Here is a 17,724-nt window from a genome sequence, read left to right as displayed (position 1 = left end):
ATGGATGAATTTTACTCGTATCCCTGCTCTATGGATGAATGTTTACTCGTATACCTGCTCTATGGATGAATGTTACTCTTATCCCTGCTCCATGGATGAATGTTACTCGTATCCCTGTTCCATGGATGAATGTTACTCATATCCCTGTTCCATGGATGAATGTTACTCGTATCCCTGCTCCATGGATGAATGTTACTCATATCCCTGTTCCATGGATGAATGTTACTCGTATCCCTGCTCCATGGATGAATGTTACTCATATCCCTGCTCCATGGATTAATGTTACTCGTATCCCTGCTCCATGGATGAATGTTACTCGTATCCCTGCTCTATGGAGGAATGTTACTTGTATTCCTGCTCCATGCTCTATGGATGAATGTTACTCGTATCCCTGCTCCATGGATGAATGTTACTCAAATCCCTTCTCTATGGATGAATGTTACTCGTATCCCTGTTCCATGGATGAATGTTACTCATATCCCTGTTCCATGGATGAATGTTACTCGTATCCCTGCTCTATGGATGAATGTTACTCGTATCCCTGCTCCATGGATGAATGTTACTCGTATCCCTGCTCCATGGATGAATGTTACTCGTATCCCTGCTCCACGGATTAATGTTACTCGTATCCCTGCTCCACGGATGAATGTTACTTGTATCCCTGCTCCACGGATGAATGTTACTCGTATCCCTGCTCCATGGATGAATGTTACTCGTATCCCTGCTCCATGGATGAATGTTACTCGTATCCCTGCTCTATGGAGGAATGTTACTTGAATCCCTGCTCCATGGAGGAATGTTACTCGTATCCCTGCTCTATGGATGAATGTTAATCGTATCCCTGCTCTATGGATGAATGTTACTCGTATCCCTGCTCCATGGATGAATGTTACTTGTATCCCTGCTCCATGGATGAATGTTACTCGTATCCCTGCTCCATGGATGAATGTTACTCGTATCCCTGCTCCACGGATGAATGTTACTTGTATCCCTGCTCCACGGATGAATGTTACTCGTATCCCTGCTCCACGGATGAATGTTACTCGTATCCCTGCTCCACGGATGAATGTTACTCGTATCCCCGCTCCATGGATGAATGTTACTCGTATCCCTGTTCCATGGATGAATGTTACTCGTATCCCTGTTCCATGGATGAATGTTACTCGTATCCCTGCTCCATGGATGAATGTTACTCATATCCCTGCTCCATGGATGAATGTTACTCGTATCCCTGCTCCATGGATGAATGTTACTCGTATCCCTGCTCTATGGAGGAATGTTACTCGTATCCCTGCTCTATGGATGAATGTTACTCGTATCCCTGCTCTATGGATGAATGTTACTCGTATCCCTGCTCCATGGATGAATGTTACTCGTATCCCTGCTCTATGGATGAATGTTACTCGTATCCCTGCTCCATGGATGAATGTTACTCGTATCCCTGCTCCATGGATGAATGTTACTCGTATCCCTGCTCCATGGATGAATGTTACTCGAATCCCTGCTCCAAGGATGAATATTACTCGTATCCCTGCTCCACGGATGAATGTTACTTGTATCCCTGCTCCACGGATGAATGTTACTTGTATCCCTGCTCCACGGATGAATGTTACTCGTATCCCTGCTCCACGGATGAATGTTACTCGTATCCCTGCTCCACGGATGAATGTTACTCGTATCCCTGCTCCACGGATGAATGTTACTTGTATCCCTGCTCTATGGATGAATGTTACTCGTATCCCTGCTCCATGGATGAATGTGCTCATCTAATCATGAAGATGAGAAGCATATTGACCGCAGGTCTGAGAATGAGTGTTGTGTTCTGGTGTGTGGGGTGAGGAGGAGGTGGCTGCTAAATCCCAAGCCCCTCCAATCTGAGCTGATTAAAGTCCAGCTGCCTGCCCCCCCACCCACCCACACACACACGAGACGTGTTTGATGTACAACCAGGAGCAAAGGGAGAGGAAACTAATCACGTGCTATTTCTCTCTCTCTCTCTAATAACTGTTGGACATGGTTCAGGCAAAGAGTCAGCCATGTGGGAAATGTGGGATGTCTGTGACAGTTTGTCCATTATGTCTCTCTGCAGAGCAGACCAACTCCAAGCCCATCCTGACAGGCACTCACCCAGTCAACACCACAGTGGACTACGGTGGGACTACCTCATTCCAGTGCAAAGTGAGGAGCGATGTCAAACCCGTCATCCAGTGGCTCAAGCGTGTGGAGTCCAACGAGGAGAGTCGGTACAACTCCACCATTGAGGTGGGCGACCATCACTTCGTGGTTCTGCCCACGGGAGAGGTGTGGTCACGCCCTGATGGCTCCTACCTCAACAAGCTGCTCATCACCCGTGCCAAGGAGGAGGACTCTGGCATGTACATCTGTCTGGGCGCCAACACCATGGGCTACAGCTTCCGCAGCGCCTTCCTCACCGTTCTGCCAGGTAATACCAGTGCCAGGCTGCCTGCCCTCTAGTACATCATAAACATCATAAACTCTTACCTGGCCTCCCAACAATCCAACTTTCAAAATATTTCCCATTGTGCACACAAACTCCTCTGTTTCCAGTTCTTCTTCCACAGGTTCTTGTGAGCTTTGTATTGGTGAACAATGTAGTATTGACCCACTGCAGTGATTTAGAGTGCTGAGCGATAAGTGCTTTTTGAGGTCGGTTCAGTTTCGGTTCAATTATTAAAAAGATAATCATGTTTTTTGATTTCGGTTTAGCAAATGTTTTTTTACGTTAATTGCAGTATGCATTATGTGGGTTGAATGCTGTAACAACAGAATAAAACCAATGAATAAAAGTCCCATGATGGTAGTGACTGCCCATTTACTGCTTATCTGAGTTATCTCTACAGAAACTGAGCATTGAGCTCACAAAAAAAACTAAATTAAATTCAAATAATTGAACCGACCAAAATATTGGTTAATCGCTCAGCACTATTCATTTCTCTACCAAGACTCTCTCTGTATGTGTAGCTACTTCTTTGTTCAACTTTATTGTTTAGAATGATTGACTCCATGTTGACTGATCCTTCTTTTTTTGGGGCCCTCTCCTGCAGACACCAAGCCACCCATCACCCCGATGTTCACCCCAGCCTCCAGCCCCCTCCCTTGGCCTGTCATCATTGGCATCCCTGCTGGCATGGTGTTCATCTTTGGTACAGTGCTGCTGTGGTTCTGCCAGAGTAAAAAGCACTGTTCCCCAACCAGCACTGCATCTGCCCAGGTCCTGCAGGCCTCCCACCGGCTGCCCTACCGGGAGAGGGACAGGAGCTTTGTGGCCCCTTCCTCCAGCCCAGAGAAGGACTGCCTGGGCTCCATAAACTATGAAGAGTATCTGGCTCAGCAGCAGCTTCTCCTCACTCAAGGGGGCTCTGCTCTCCCCCCCAAAATCTACCCCAAAATCTACAATGACATCCACACTCACACACACTCCCACGTGGACGGGAAGGTGCACCAGCACATTCACTTTCAGTGTTAGCCATGTGCCAAATGTTGTCCCCCTCTCTGCGCCTCTGAAGGATTGCTTCGTAAAGCGAAGGTCTGAGCTTTGGACTGAACCTCAGAGAACAGCTCTCTGGTTAAACACATCTGGGGCTGCTCTTTGAACTGTCACCTTGCCTGTGCTGGATCTTGATCTAACTGGACATAACTGGGGCTTTATAATGATCATTCAGTACAACAGTGAAATTAAGGTGATGGTACAGGAGCAGTTTGAGGTTAGTGCATAAATGGCTGCCCTAGTGATTTCTCAACTAAAATAACAGCTTCCAATGACAATGTATGGTTTTTACTGTACCTGCAAACCTGCCTGGTCCTTGGTGCTACTTTTTTTCATATCAAAACCACTGAACCCTGATGTGCACTTAAATCACCAAAAGATTCTGCAATGCATTAAAGGCAGCTATTCAGACTTACTGAGAGTGCATATCCATTAGTAAATACATAATCCATCATTAACTTGTTTACCCATAAACTAACCAACAAGGATTAGGGTCAGTTTTGACCTTTTATCTCTTATGTTGGGTACAAGATACAGTACTTCAACATCACCTAGCAGAGCTTAAGGCGGTATGGAATACAATACAAAAGGGCTGGTATTACGCTCATACTCAGGTAGCCCCTTTTGATTTTGGTAAATGTTTCTTTATTGTTCAAATGCACATTCATTTAACCCAGACCACTATTGATGTGCCACCAATAATCCTGTTTTCCAATCACAAAAAAGGCAATATGAAAATACATTGTTAGCATTTATTTGGTATGTGAATCATGTCCATATCAAAGACTGCATATAGAATATTGTCCCAATGTTGACTGGACTCGCTAAATATCATTGCCAGAATCCAAACGTTACCACCACTAGCCTTGTGTTTTGTAGAATCCTTGCAAATATCGTGTTGCATTGAATACATAGTCCGCAGTCTAATTCAACCACATTTTAGATTTTTTTTTTTAAAAGGTACATTTAAAAAGGTTCTGTAGTTGCAATGTAATATGAAAGACAATGCCAATAAGGATAATCATAGTTTATGCAAGTACTTAGACAATCTTGTATGATATACCCCCATTAAAAAAAAAGTTGATTTGAAAGAAGGACAGGCACAGATTATTTAGTTCATGGCCTCAATTCTTTACAGGAACTTGGTTGATGCCTCAATTATAAAAATCTATACTATGAATGACCTCTGAAAATGAGAATTGCAAGGATGTTTGTAAAAGTATCCGGTCAGCCCCCCGGCTTCCACTGGGAATGAAGGGATGGGTTCAGTGATCGTTAGCTGCCCTGCTAGGTAAGGACCATCAGGAGGCCCCTACAAAAGGCAGGTCAGCTTTCTTCCCGACATGGCTGGAAGAGCCTAGTCTACACAGGGTGATTCAGAGGGCAGCCACCAAAGGGCCAGTGGTGCTGGAATAGATAGAAAGTGCTCTCACAGGAGAATGATGGCCCCTGCAAGAGTACACCGACTAGCATCGCTCCCATTTAAGAGTGAATCTAGCCCTTCTCCTCCCCTCTGCCCCACACTACCACCTCATTCATCTCCAATCTAGGTAGGATTTCCTTTCACCATTTAGGAAGTGCATTGTCCTGGTCTGGGAGTGATGTGACAGGACCCTGTGATTGCTCAGGGAAGAAGGGGAGCATTGTATCAGGGTAGCTTGTTTTGTTGTAAGCATTGTGGAACGGGATGAGCTTTGGTTCTGGAGACAAGAGGCTATTGAAATGTTTTAACAGCACATCACTAGAAGAATCTACGGAGGTACTTTTAGCTACTGTTCAGAATAACTTGTACAAATGTCACTGCTATGCTCATCAGAACATGCAATGAATGCACGCAACCACAAACTCAAAATTACCTTTGCAAAGACTACACTACAAAATATTACTTATGGTAAACAGCATCTCCTGGAGGATCAAAATGGAATTGAAGGCTACAATGCAATTCAAATAAACTTGCAAGGAGCTACAACGGATCTTGATTAGTAAAATGTTTTATTATTACAGTAATAAAGACATGAACAAGACCAACATTGACAAAATATGAATCAGTAGATGAGCCAGTGAAGTACTATTACATTTCAAGAGCAGCAAAACACTTACAAAGCGATATTCACACATGCTCATCAGGAAGAGGACATATTTAGATTTGTAAAAAATCTAAACTACAGCAATAAAAGGCAAGGACATAAACATACAGTTGAACTCAGCCCTTCTGGACTTTAGCGATTAGCTCATCGCAAAGATTGGTGAGTTCTTCAGTCTCTTTTACCTGAGGGGACAGGGGGGAAAAAAGCAAGGAAAATAATCTGATAAGAGCAAGAGCAAAACTTCCATGAACAAATTATGCCAAAAACATTGATAAAGGCAGCCCCATGGACAGACTGAGGTGGACTTACTTTCTGGTCAAGGCTATTCTCCAGTGACTGGACCTTTAGCTGCTCTCTGCGCAGCTGGGCCTGAAGTGCAGAGACCTCTGACTTTAGTTTGGAGCGAACCTCTGCAATCTCTCCATTCGCCCTGGGGGAAAAAAGTAATAGTCAGCCAAGTAAGACTATAGAGGCCGGCAACAATATGAAATTATGTATCCGGCTGTATTTTGCACAAAAAAGTATAGTTTGAATGTCTTACAGGCCAATTTTCTGTTCTGCATGGACTTTCAGGGTCTGGTAGCGCTGCTCCTCCTTCTTGATCCTAGCCAGGTAATCTTGAGCACATTTCTTCAGCATCTCTTCATTCTTAGTGGCACACATTTATGAGGTTGGCAAAGCAAAGTCATGGAACTACATCAATTCAGTATCATCCTTCACAGCAATGTTACTTACCCGCACCAAAGCATGGTGTTTCGTGCAATAATGTGTCAGCAAGATTCTATCAAATCATCATCAAATGTATTTATATAGCCCTTCGTACATCAGCTGATATCTCAAAATGATGTACAGAAACCCAGCCTAAAACCCCAAACAGCAAGCAATGCAGGTGTTGAAGCACATTGGCTAGGAAAAACTCCCTAGAAAGGCCAAAACCTAGGAAGAAACCTAGAGATTATAACAGAACATGGCCAAGATGTTCAAAAATGACCAGCATGGTCAAATAGGTCTGGGACAGGTAGCACGTCCGGTGAACAGTTGAGGATTCCATAGCCGCAGGCAGAACAGTTGATCATGTATTTTAAGCCTTCTCTAGAAATGATAATTACATAAAAATGAACAATTGCCTGAGAAAGGTGCTGGACCATAAGGACAGTTTGATGAAAAAGCTTAAATAAATAAATATATATATATATATTTTTTTTTATTATTATTTTAAATAGGTTCAAATTTAGACATACCACTATGCATAAGTCATGACATTCTTTTTAATGCCAACCTTTTTGTAACCCTCGATGGCCTCTTTGTACTTGTCCAGTCTCTTGAAGAGCTCAGAGAAGGACCTCTCCATGGTGTTCAGGTCCTGTGATACCTGCTCCTTCTCCTGCAAGACTTTAGTGATCTCAGCCTGGGCCATCTCCTTCTCCCTTTGTTTATCAGCTGCAGGAAACAATGACAATCACAACAAGTTGTACATTTTACATGAAAAGGATATTAACATTGCAAAATTGCCTTTACTACAACATACCCAATATCTGAGCAATTGTGGCTTCAAATTCAGACATAATTTTCCTGCAAAAACAAAAAAGCAGAAAAACCAACAGTTAATTGTTAGAGGTGTGAAATGAGAATAAGTGACCAAATACTAGTCAATGCTTATTGCTTACCCCATTGCATGATTATCCCAAGACAGCTTGTCATGCTTTGCCTTCCATTGAGCTTCCTGTTCCTTTACCTATAAAAACAAACCATTATAAATGAAAATGATCATGACTGGATTGAAAGGGATGAGGAAAACAAATACGTACTTCTTTCTGGATCTTGGCAATGGCAGCATCCATATCTTGCTGACTGTATTTAAGCACCTCTATGATGTTATCCTCAGTGTTGGCTGGTTGGGGGAAAGTGGAGGCTAGATTCATAGGGGAATTTTGCACAAGAGGAGTCATAGGACCAACAACCTGAACCTAAAGGGACAGAAGACATCCATTTAACAGTTTTCCCACATTACTTAGCTGTACTATATTATAGTATATTTGAGGACTGAGGAAACTTACAGGTGGTGGGACAGCAATAAGTTTGGGGTTGAGAGATTTCAGTCCATTCACCTCATTCACTTCCTCCTTAGCACCAGTCTTCTGGGTATCCACACTAAAACCACATTGACAGAAACCTCGCTCAGATTTGGAGAAAACACCTTGATATTCACCTTTGAATTGCAAACTCATTTTAGATACACAACTAGATTAAGTATGCTCTCAATTCTGGGCCAATTAAGTACTTAAATGCAACTAGAACATTTTAAGATGAACACGTAAGTAATTTCCCCACCCAGTTAGATGGGTAAAACAAAACCATGTGATTATGACCAAAACAGTAACGCACCGTGAAGCAAAGGCATCCGGTTGAGGGAGGTTGTCGAGTCCTGTGGGGCCTCCAGACTTCTTGGGGCTTTCTCTCATGAGGGGGTCAAATTTGAGGTACAGAGATTGTTTCCTCAGTGCTGACTCCTTGAACTGAATTTAAAGGCTACATAATTAGAGGAAGCCCAAAACGTATATAAACCTAACATTTGTATGAACATAAACAAGATTCAACCACAGACATAAACTGAACAAGTTCCACAGACGTGACTAACAGAAACGGGATAGTGTGTCCCTGAACAAAGGGGGGTGTCAAAATCAAAAGTAACAGTATCTGGTGTGGCCACCAGCTGCATTAAGTACTACAGTGCATCTCCTCCACATGGACTGCACCAGATTCGTCAGTTCTTGCAGTGTTACCCCACTCTTCCACCAAGGCACCTGCAAGTTCCCGGACATTTCTGGGGGGGGGGGCCTCACCCTCCGATCCAATAGGTCCCAGACGTGCTCATTGGAATTGAGATCCAGGCTCTTCGCTGGCCATGGCAGAACACTGACATTCCTGTCTTGCAGGAAAGCACAGAACGAGCAGTATGGCTGATGGCATTGTCATGCTGGAGGGTCATGTCAGGATGAGCCTGCAGGAAGGGTACCACATGAAGGAGGAGGATGTCTTCCCTGTAATGCAGAGTTGGGATTGCCTGCAATGACAAGCTCAGTCCGATGATACTGTGACACACCGCCCCAGACCATGACGGACCCTCCACCTTGATCCCGCTCCAGAGTACAGGCCTCAGTGTAACGATAAACGCAATTCCAACCATCACCCCTAGTGAGACAAAACCCCTGGTGATGTCTGGTGAGGACCTGCCTTACAACAGGCCTACAAGCCCTCAGTCTAGCCTCTCTCAGCCTATTGGACAGTCTGAGCACTAATGGACGGATTGTGCGTTCCTGGTGTAACTGGGGCAGTTGTTGTTGCCATCCTGTACCTGTCCTGCAGGTGTGATGTATCCTGTGCAGGTGTTGTTACATGTGGTCTGCCACTGCGAGGACGATCAGCTGTCCATCCTGTCTCACTGTAGCGCTGTCTTAGGCGTCTCAAAGTACGAACATTGCAATTTATTGCCCTGGTCACATCTGCAGTCATCATGCCTCCTTGCAGCATGCCCAAGGCATGTTCACGTAGATTGAGCAGGGACCCCAGGCATCTATCTTTTGGTGTTTTTCCAGAGTCAGTAGAAAGGCCTCTTTAGTGTCCTAAGTTTTCAGAACTGTGACCTTAATTGCCTGCCATCTGTAAGCGGTTAGTGTCTTAACGACCATTTCACAGGTGCATGTTCATTAATGGTTTATGGTTCATTGAACAAGCATGGGAAACAGTGTTTAAACCCTTTACAATGAAGATCTGAAGTTATTTGGATTTTTACGAATAATCTTTGAAAGACGGGGTCCTGAAAAGGGGGCAGTTTTTTTTTGCTGAGTGAGTGTGTATATATATTGTTTTTGAATAATCACTTACATTGCTGGAGCCAAACTGCTCCAGGTAGTCCATCTGTCCATCAAAGTCATTCGCCATGACTTGAGAGAACAAGTGACAAGTGTTAGTCAAAAAGCTAGTCAAGTCGACATTACAGCAACGAACATGAATTCCTCAAGTTATTTGACTTACATGTGGTTCCAGGAACAAAGTCATTAAATTCTGACATGCCATTTTGTGGGCTCTGCTCAAATGGGCAGAGTTCAAAGGGTTCTAGGGTGCTCAGTGAAGGTTGGTCAGGTTCAGTTGGAGGTTCCTGCTCTTGGCCAGACAAAGGATCCTGAACTTCACATGATTCCACAAGATCAGCAGCTTCAGATGGAATGTTGTCCTACAATTGTAGAAAGAATGTCACCCAAATAAGCACACAACAATCAATATACAGCTTTGGCTAGCCAAAATATTTTTCCAATACATAATCTGATCAAGTTTTTAAAAAGCTTACAATTCCTTCTCTTGTGGCAGAAAGATCAGGTTCAGTCCTTGAAATTTTGTCTCCAGCACTAGGAAGACTGAAAATATAATCACTACCAGCTAATGGAGCGGTGCAGCTACATTAAGCTTCTTTATACAGCATTGATTATGCTACAAATATAGATCAATACTACCTTTAAAACATTAATTTAATAATATTAAAGTTGTAATGAACATGAACTTACAGTGGCCATGGTGCGGTGTCTTTCTGAACAGGCTCCGTCACTTTATCAGGGGAGGCAGCCACCCTGACTGAGTTTGATCCCTTGGCCTCTAAACTGGATTTCACCATAGAGTCACTCATTCTTGCATTTGTACCAAATGGATTGAAGTCTGGGTCATCAAACTTGTCAAAGTTGTACACGCCTTTTGGACCAGGAATATCAGAATCACTGACCGCTGGCATCACTGGAGATTCCTTAGATAGAGGTTCTTTCTTTTCTTCAGGTACAGCCTTTTTCTCTGAAGGCTTAAGACCCGGAGGCCTTTTGACAAACCGCTTGGGAAGAGGCTTACGTTTGATCTCCCCGCCGTCCTCGAAATTGAACTCAAGTTTCACTGGCCCGGCATTGGGAGCGGCTTCACCCGGCTGAGGCATGGAGTCTTCAGCGGGCTGGCTCGTCTCCTTGGGAGCAGGTGACAATGGTGCAATAGCTCTCATCTCTGGCTGGACAGGCGCCAATACAACTGGCTGAGACACCCGAACCATGGCTGCAGGTCCCATTTCCTTACCAGCAGGGGCAGTCTCTTCAACTTCCACCTCTGGGGGTTCATTGCATGGCAGCTTTCTTCCAAGTACGGGGGAATTCGGAATTTGTGAGGCTCCTGTTTGGAAAGGATTGACTGAATCAAGGTCGTCAAAATCGAATTTGTAAGAACCTTTGGGCGGCAGAGGAGTCTCCTTATCTCTAGAGATGGCGACAGCTTGATCTGGGTTAAGGTTAACGGATGACTGTACAGTCTCGTCCTCATCAGCTTTGGATAACTCAATGGCTGGATCCTTTGTCATGGTGACCACACTGCTATCTGTTGAACACACATCAGCTGAGATGTCATCAAGAGAATTTTCCAGTGATGGCATGAACGGGAGGGTCTCATCCAGTGCCGTTTCAATCTTGTCAAAATCATCTAACATCTTCTCATGAGAAACTGCCTCAACTACATTAGGTTCACTCAGATTAACAGCCTTGGAGGTTTCAACCAGTTCACTGTGCCTTGCTGGAGAGAGGACCATTTTACCAGAACCTTGGAAGGGATTGATGACATCAAGGTTATCAAAATCCAGCTGATAACCTCCTTTACTCTGAATTGGCATGTCATCATCAGGATAGGATGACACATCTGAAAAGTCCACTGTAAAATAAGTCAAATCAAGTCAACATTTTATGGTTGAAATAATGGTGACAAAGCGATGTCGTAATGGATCTTGGACATTTATTAAAATGCATATACCTGATTTTGGCACATCAACAGGCACATTGATTTCCTGCAGCAACACCCTATAAAAATACACGAGGATAGATTAGTTTCGAATCTTTCAACTTGATACGATTATGAATAATCATTCTGCCAATGTGACGTACAGCTACGGCTTTAAAAAAAGCACATGCTTACTCTTCAGGTGTTGTAAGCTGCAGAGACTCTAGGGCTTTTGTACAGTAATCTACGCTTGCCATCTTGAGGGACTTTGTTGGTGATTCTATTCTCTTAGTGTGAGGGTCCCTTCTTGGAGTCTGAAAACAAACCTGAACGCAGACACCAAAAGGTTATCTGAAAACAAAATGTTCATTCAAACAGACAAATAAAGAAATATATAATGGGTAAACCTAACCTGGTTAAATTGTTGCGCGCACATTGAGTGAACTTTATTTTTATGTAGTTTACTATGAGTAAACACCTCAAAAAATGTTGGGTGTGCGTCAGCTAGTGCTTTTTGCTAGATTATTCAAACAGTCAAGCATAGATCCTCAAATAACAAGATTATTTTACAGAGAGAATTATTCTGGAACATTTTAAACTACTAGAAGACTAGGCTTCTTGACAACATTATATGCACTGTACCTTCCCTCCCTTTCCTATAGTTTTGTTGGACAGGTTCTCTGCCTGAGACTGGCGAAGGATGGATGGCCTCCCAGTCGGCTGATCCAAGGAAAAGATGTCACAACTTGTCTCTGAATTGCTGTGCTTTCTTCCAGGGCAGATCCCACGATTCTCATCATTCACAGCAGTAGAACTCATCCTATGAAGAGGGGCACACAGAAGTGAGGGAGCTGAAGCAAAAGTAGGCCCCACCCAGTAGACAGCTGGACACACTGATTAGACTGAGTAAAGCATGTCACGGACGTCAATCTAATTGACGAAGCCCATTCAACCTAATCTCTAGATACAACATTGAGGGGGTGTGTATCAGCTATACACCGATTGTACAAAACATTAGGAACACCTTCCTAATATTGAGTTACACCTCTTTTGTGCACACTCCAATACTTCCCACAGTTGTCTCAAGTTGGCTGATGTCCTTTGGGTGGTGAAACATTCTTGATACACGAGAATTGTTAAGCGTGAAAAAGCCAGCAGCGTTGCAGTTTGACTCAAACCGTGTGCCTGGCACCTACTACCATAGCCTGTTCAAAGGCACATTAATATTTTGTCTTGCCCATTCACCCTCCGAATGGCACACACAATCCATGGGCTGCGGTCCAAACACTTAAGACACCCTCGTCCACTTACCCTTGCTTAATGCCCTTAGGGAAATCCCCTTCACCATCTTGACGGGCGGTCCAAATGATTCACCAAGCAAGGGAAGTTTGCAACGTAAGCCCCTCAGCCCTCGTTTTTAAGTCAGCTTCGCGAGTGTACAATTATGTTCACTCCGGAGCCTGAAACTCCATACAATTCAATTTGCGACGATTGTACCTACGCTAAGAAGTCTGCGAAAACTTACACTTGTATGTTGACTTCTCCATTGATGTTTAAGTAAAAACTAACACAAATAAGTTCGAAATGGTGCTACTAATGCACATGACAGCACAAACACGTCTCGTAAAAAGTAAATATTTTTGTTTGGTTATCTTTTGGAAATTGTAGAAAAATCTTTTCCTTCTTCAGAAGTTCCAGCTAGGCAGGCTAATGTTAGTTAGCTAATTAATTTGCTAGCTATCATACAGTAGGTGGATATAAATAGAGGTAAACAGATTATGATTTTTCAACGCCGATACCAATCGGAGGACCAAAATAAGCCAATACCGCTTAAAAATCGGCCGTAAAAAAAAAATGTAATAATGACAATTACAACTATACTGAATGAACACTTATTTTAACTTAATATAATACATCAATAAAAATCAATTTAGCCTTAAATTAATAATGAAACATGTTCAATTTGGTTCAAATAATGCAAAAACAAAGTGTTGGAAAAGTAAAAGTGAAATATTTGTCATGTAAAAAAGCTAATGTTTAGGTTCCTTTCTCAGAACATATGAAAGCTGGTGGTTCCTTTTAACATGAGCCTTCAATATTCCAAGGTAAGAGGTTTTAGGTTGTAGTTAATATAGTATTTATAGGACTATTTCGCTCTAAACCATTTGTATTTCATATACCTTTGACTATTGGATGTTCTTATAGGCACTTTAGTATTGCCAGTGTAACAGTATAGCTTCCGTCCCTCTCCTCGCCCCTGGGCTCGAACCAGGAACACATCGACATCAGCCACCCTCGAAGCATCGTTACTCATCGCTCAACAAAATCCACTCTGCAAGGGGAACAACTACTCCAAGTCTCAGAGCGAGTGACGTTTGAAATGCTATTAGCGCGCACCTTGCTAACTAGCTATCCATTTCACAACGGTTACACCAGCCTAATCTCAGGAGTTGATAGGCTTGAAGTCATAACCAGCTCAATGCTTGAAGCATTGCGAAGACCTGCTGGCAAAACGCACAAGTGCTGTTTGAATGAATGCTTACAGGCCTGCTGCTGCCTACCACCGCTCAGTCAGAGCAGTCTATCAAATCAGACTTAATTATAACATAACACAGAAATACGAGCTCTAGGTCATTAATATGGTCGAATCCAGAAACAATCACCTCGAAAACAAAACGTTTATTCTTTCAGTGAAATACGGAACCGTTCCGTATTTTAACTAACGGGGGGCATCCATCCATCCTTTGCACCCCATTATTTTTATTTCTACTTTGCACATTCTTCCATTGCAAAACTACCATTCCGGTGTTTTACTTGCTATATTGTATTTACTTTGCCACCATGGCCTTTTTTGCCTTTACCTCCCTTCTCACCTCATTTACTCACATCGTATAAAGACTTGTATATACTGTATTATTGACTGTATGTTTGTTTTACTCCATGTATAACTCCATGTGTCGTTGTATCTGTCGAACTGCTTTGCTTTATCTTGGCCAGGTCGCAATTGTAAATGAGAACTTGTTCTCAACTTGCCTACCTGGTTAAATAAAATAAAAAAATTAAATAAAAGTCTAAATATTGCTGTTAGATTGTACAACCGTCAACATTGTCATAATTACGTTAAATTCTGGCAAATTAGTTCACAACAAGCCAGGCTGCCCAAACTGTTGCATATACCCTGACTCTGCGTGCAAGAGAAGTGACACAATTTCACCTGGTTGATATTGCCTGCTAACCTAGATTTCTTTTAGCTAAATTTAGAGGTTTAAAAATATATACTTCTGTGCATTGATTTTAAGAAAGGCATTAATGTTTATGGTTAGGTACAGTCGTGCAACGATTGTGATTTTTTCACAAATGCGCTTTTGTTAAATCATCCTCCGTTTGACAAAGTTGGCTGTCTTTGTTAGGAAGAAATAGTCTTCACACAGTTCGTAACGAGTCAGGCGGCCCAAACTGCTGCATATACCCTGACTGTTGCAAAAAAGGTGACACAATATACCTAGTTAAAAGAAATTAATGTTAGCAGGCAATATTAACTAAATATGCAGGTTTAAAATATATACTTGTGTATTGATTTTTATGGTTAGGTACACGTTGGAGCAAAGACAGCCCTTTTTCACGAATGTGCACTGCATCGATTATATGCAAGTAATAGCAACCATGTGTAGTTAACTAGTGATTATGATTGATTGTTTTTTTTATAAAATAAGTTTAATGTTAGCAACTTACGATGGCTTCTTAATGCATTCGCGCAACAGGCAGGCTCCTAGTGGAGTGCAATGAGAGGCAGGTGGGTAGAGCATTGGTCTAGTTAACTGTAAGGTTGCAAGATTGAATCCCCGAGCTGACAAGGTAAAAATCTGTCGTTCTGCCCCTGAACAAGTCAGTTAACCCGCCGTCATTGAAAATAAGAATGTGTTCTTAACTGACTTGCCTAGTTAAAAAGGTGTAAAAATGTATTTATTTATAAAATCGGCCAAATCGGTGTCCAAAAATACCAATTGTTATGAAAACTTGAAATCGGCACTAATTAAAGCGGTCATTCAGATTAAAATCGGCCGACCTCTAATTAATAAATATATTTAATTGAAGTCGACATGCACTTATAATTGAACGTAGCGCATATAAAGCATCCGAAAAGACAATCAATGCGGGATGAATGAGTGACGAATTTCAAGCCAAGGGTAGTCCATTTAAAAATCATTCCTTCCTCCCTCGCCCTGCAAGTGTATACTCGTCAGACATTAATTTGAGGGTTGAAGGGATAGGGTGTCTTAAGTGTTTAGACCGCAGGCCATGTCTCAAGGATAAAAAATAATTTAACCTGTCTCTTCTCCATCTACACTGATTGAAGTTGATCTTACAGGTGACATCAATAAGGGATAATAGCTTTCACCTGGTCAGTCTCATGAAAAGACCATGTGTTCGTAAAGTTTTTTTACACTCAGTTTGTGTCGTTGGATCCTTGTTGACAATGGATACATGTAAACGTCACCAACCTGTAGAAGTCTAAATGTGCAATTTATTTGGAAATAATAAAAGGTGAAAGGGTCATGTGCTACCAGTGGGGAGAAAGAACTATTCATCAGGCCACAAAGACTTGTCATTCAAACAAGTTTGTTTACAGACATTCCAATTGATAGCCAAGGCTACATTTATATTACCGCTACATTTATATTACCAGATTCTGAATGGTACACAACACTTGTTAGCATGCCAAGATTGTTGAGTTGGTGACAATGACTAGAAGCAATTTACCCACTACGTCCTCACACCATAATGTGGCCTGCAGTTCCAGGGCTTGTCAGTTTTCCCTACACTGGATGCATCTGCCAGGCCTGCCAAAGAGCACACCAAATCTGCAAAGCCCATTTGGAATCATTCAGAGTTTGGCTAAATTAATTTCCCTTAGTGCATAGCCAATTAAACTAAGCCACCGTGACTGCAGCATTTTGTGGATGGTCCGGTTTAACATTTAACTAGTACATAAAAGGTTTGAAGCAATGCCACGAGTTTTGCTCTTACTTGAACTAATAATGGCAATCGCATACCAGCTAACGTTAGTTAGCTAGTATGCGAACAAGGAACAAGTCCAAATAAAATCATGTTCACATTAGGTACGCTACCTAGTAACGCTAGTTTGTTATTAATTCAGCACGTTAGCCAATAACAATTAACAGTAGAAAACTTGCGGACCTTGTCAACTGCTAGTTAGGTTGACATCAACCATAGATAACGTCATATTGCTTAGTTAACACAATTACATAAATAAGCAGTTTATCCTAACATAAATGACCAGGTTATATTGTACTGTATAGATAAGACATTGGAGGGAACTTATTCTCGAAAACCCAAGGCAAAGCTAACGTTAGCGTCTAAGAATGCGCTAGGAGTTAACTAAAGTCAGTTAGCTGGTTAACGTCAGTTACTAACCATAAGTAATTTAGTTAGCTAGCCAACGGTAGGTAAATCGCTAGCGTCGGGCTACAAAAGATGCATCAAATTAAGGAAGACATTTTGCGCGATAGACCAAGTCAGATGAACAATTAAAAAGCAGCCAAATAGCTACATACCTCAATCAAGGAGTCGGATAAGCATAAAATAACTTCTCTTGACGCAAATAACTCAACCCACAGTTTACTTTTCGAAATCGTCTTGCAATGCAAGTGGTCGGTAGATTTCGAATTTAAACGCCTCGATTTGGACCAATTAAACAGACGCAGAACACAAAACATGGGGCGGAGCTTCATACGAATAAGCCAATAGCGTTGCGTGACTTTGAACCGACCAGTGAACTTGCGCCAAAGTCGAGACAAAGACGATTTAAAACACTATTTCCAGCTCGCGTTTGATGCCATTTTTTTATGATTAGAGAGTGTACATTTTACAACACGACGGAGGCAAGAGTCTTTATACTGTCTGTTCCGTAATGAAAATGGATATTCTTTGCAGCCTCTGCTCTAGGAGAGGGAGAAAATTAAACGAAAGAGTGCATTCAGAAAGTATTCAGACCCCTTCCCTTTTCCACATTTTGTTACATTACAGCCTTATTCTAAAATGGATTAAAACAAAAAAAATCCTCATCAATCCCCCATAATGACAAAGCAAAAACAGGGTCTTAGAAATTTTAGCAAATTTCAACAAAAAATAAATAAAACATAAATACCTGATTTACAGTATACAGTATTCAGACCCTTTGCTATGAGACTCGAAATGAAGCTTGGGTGCATCCTGTTTCCATTGATCACGATGAGATGTTTCTACAACTTGATTAGAGTCCACCTGTGGTAAATTCAATTAAATGGACATGATTTGGAAAGGCACACATCT

At 42.1% G+C, this 17,724-nt stretch overlaps 2 protein-coding genes across 4 annotated transcripts in view; one reads left to right on the top strand and one right to left on the bottom strand.

Moving 5' to 3' along the window:
- The window catches only part of LOC109893748 (fibroblast growth factor receptor-like 1), a 47,272-nt gene extending 41,791 nt beyond the window's left edge, over nt 1–5,481 (top strand). The window contains exons 6-7 of the mRNA XM_031828930.1: nt 2,090–2,443; nt 3,066–5,481. Of these exons, the coding sequence (XP_031684790.1) occupies nt 2,090–2,443; nt 3,066–3,487 (776 nt within the window). The 3' untranslated portion in view covers nt 3,488–5,481. The remainder of the gene's footprint in view (nt 1–2,089; nt 2,444–3,065) is intronic.
- tacc3 (transforming, acidic coiled-coil containing protein 3) lies at nt 4,247–17,095 on the bottom strand. 3 transcript variants are annotated; one of them, XM_020487952.2, is made up of 17 exons: nt 16,968–17,095; nt 12,034–12,211; nt 11,587–11,717; nt 11,425–11,471; nt 10,158–11,325; nt 9,944–10,010; nt 9,631–9,829; nt 9,481–9,539; nt 7,981–8,111; nt 7,653–7,746; nt 7,404–7,562; nt 7,263–7,330; nt 7,124–7,167; nt 6,875–7,035; nt 6,137–6,243; nt 5,905–6,025; nt 4,247–5,777 (listed from the first exon to the last, which is right to left on the bottom strand). In XM_020487952.2, the coding sequence occupies exons 2-17, from the start codon at nt 12,208–12,210 to the stop codon at nt 5,712–5,714; spliced, it is 2,799 nt and encodes a 932-aa protein (XP_020343541.1). In that variant the 5' UTR covers nt 12,211; nt 16,968–17,095; the 3' UTR covers nt 4,247–5,711. The 3 variants fall into 3 exon arrangements, with proteins under 3 accessions (XP_020343541.1, XP_020343542.1, XP_020343543.1); XM_020487953.2 differs by having other exon boundaries at nt 5,482–5,777; nt 9,944–10,001; XM_020487954.2 differs by having other exon boundaries at nt 5,492–5,777; nt 10,158–11,313.
- Nucleotides 17,096–17,724: the final 629 nt, after the last annotated feature.

This window comes from Oncorhynchus kisutch, linkage group LG7 (genome assembly GCF_002021735.2).
Source record: "Oncorhynchus kisutch isolate 150728-3 linkage group LG7, Okis_V2, whole genome shotgun sequence".
NCBI classification, from domain to species: domain Eukaryota; kingdom Metazoa; phylum Chordata; class Actinopteri; order Salmoniformes; family Salmonidae; genus Oncorhynchus; species Oncorhynchus kisutch.
This window is presented reverse-complemented; position numbering and strand designations above follow the sequence as displayed.

Coding starts and splice junctions, on each gene's coding strand:
- tacc3 (XM_020487952.2), bottom strand. CDS start 12,210: ATGAGTTCTACTGCTGTGAATGATGAGAATCGTGGGATCTGCCCTGGA. Junction 7,331..7,403: donor TTGCCAAGATCCAGAAAGAA/GTACGTATTTGT, acceptor TTGTTTTTATAG/GTAAAGGAACAGGAAGCTCA. Junction 7,036..7,123: donor CACAATTGCTCAGATATTGG/GTATGTTGTAGT, acceptor TGTTTCCTGCAG/CTGATAAACAAAGGGAGAAG.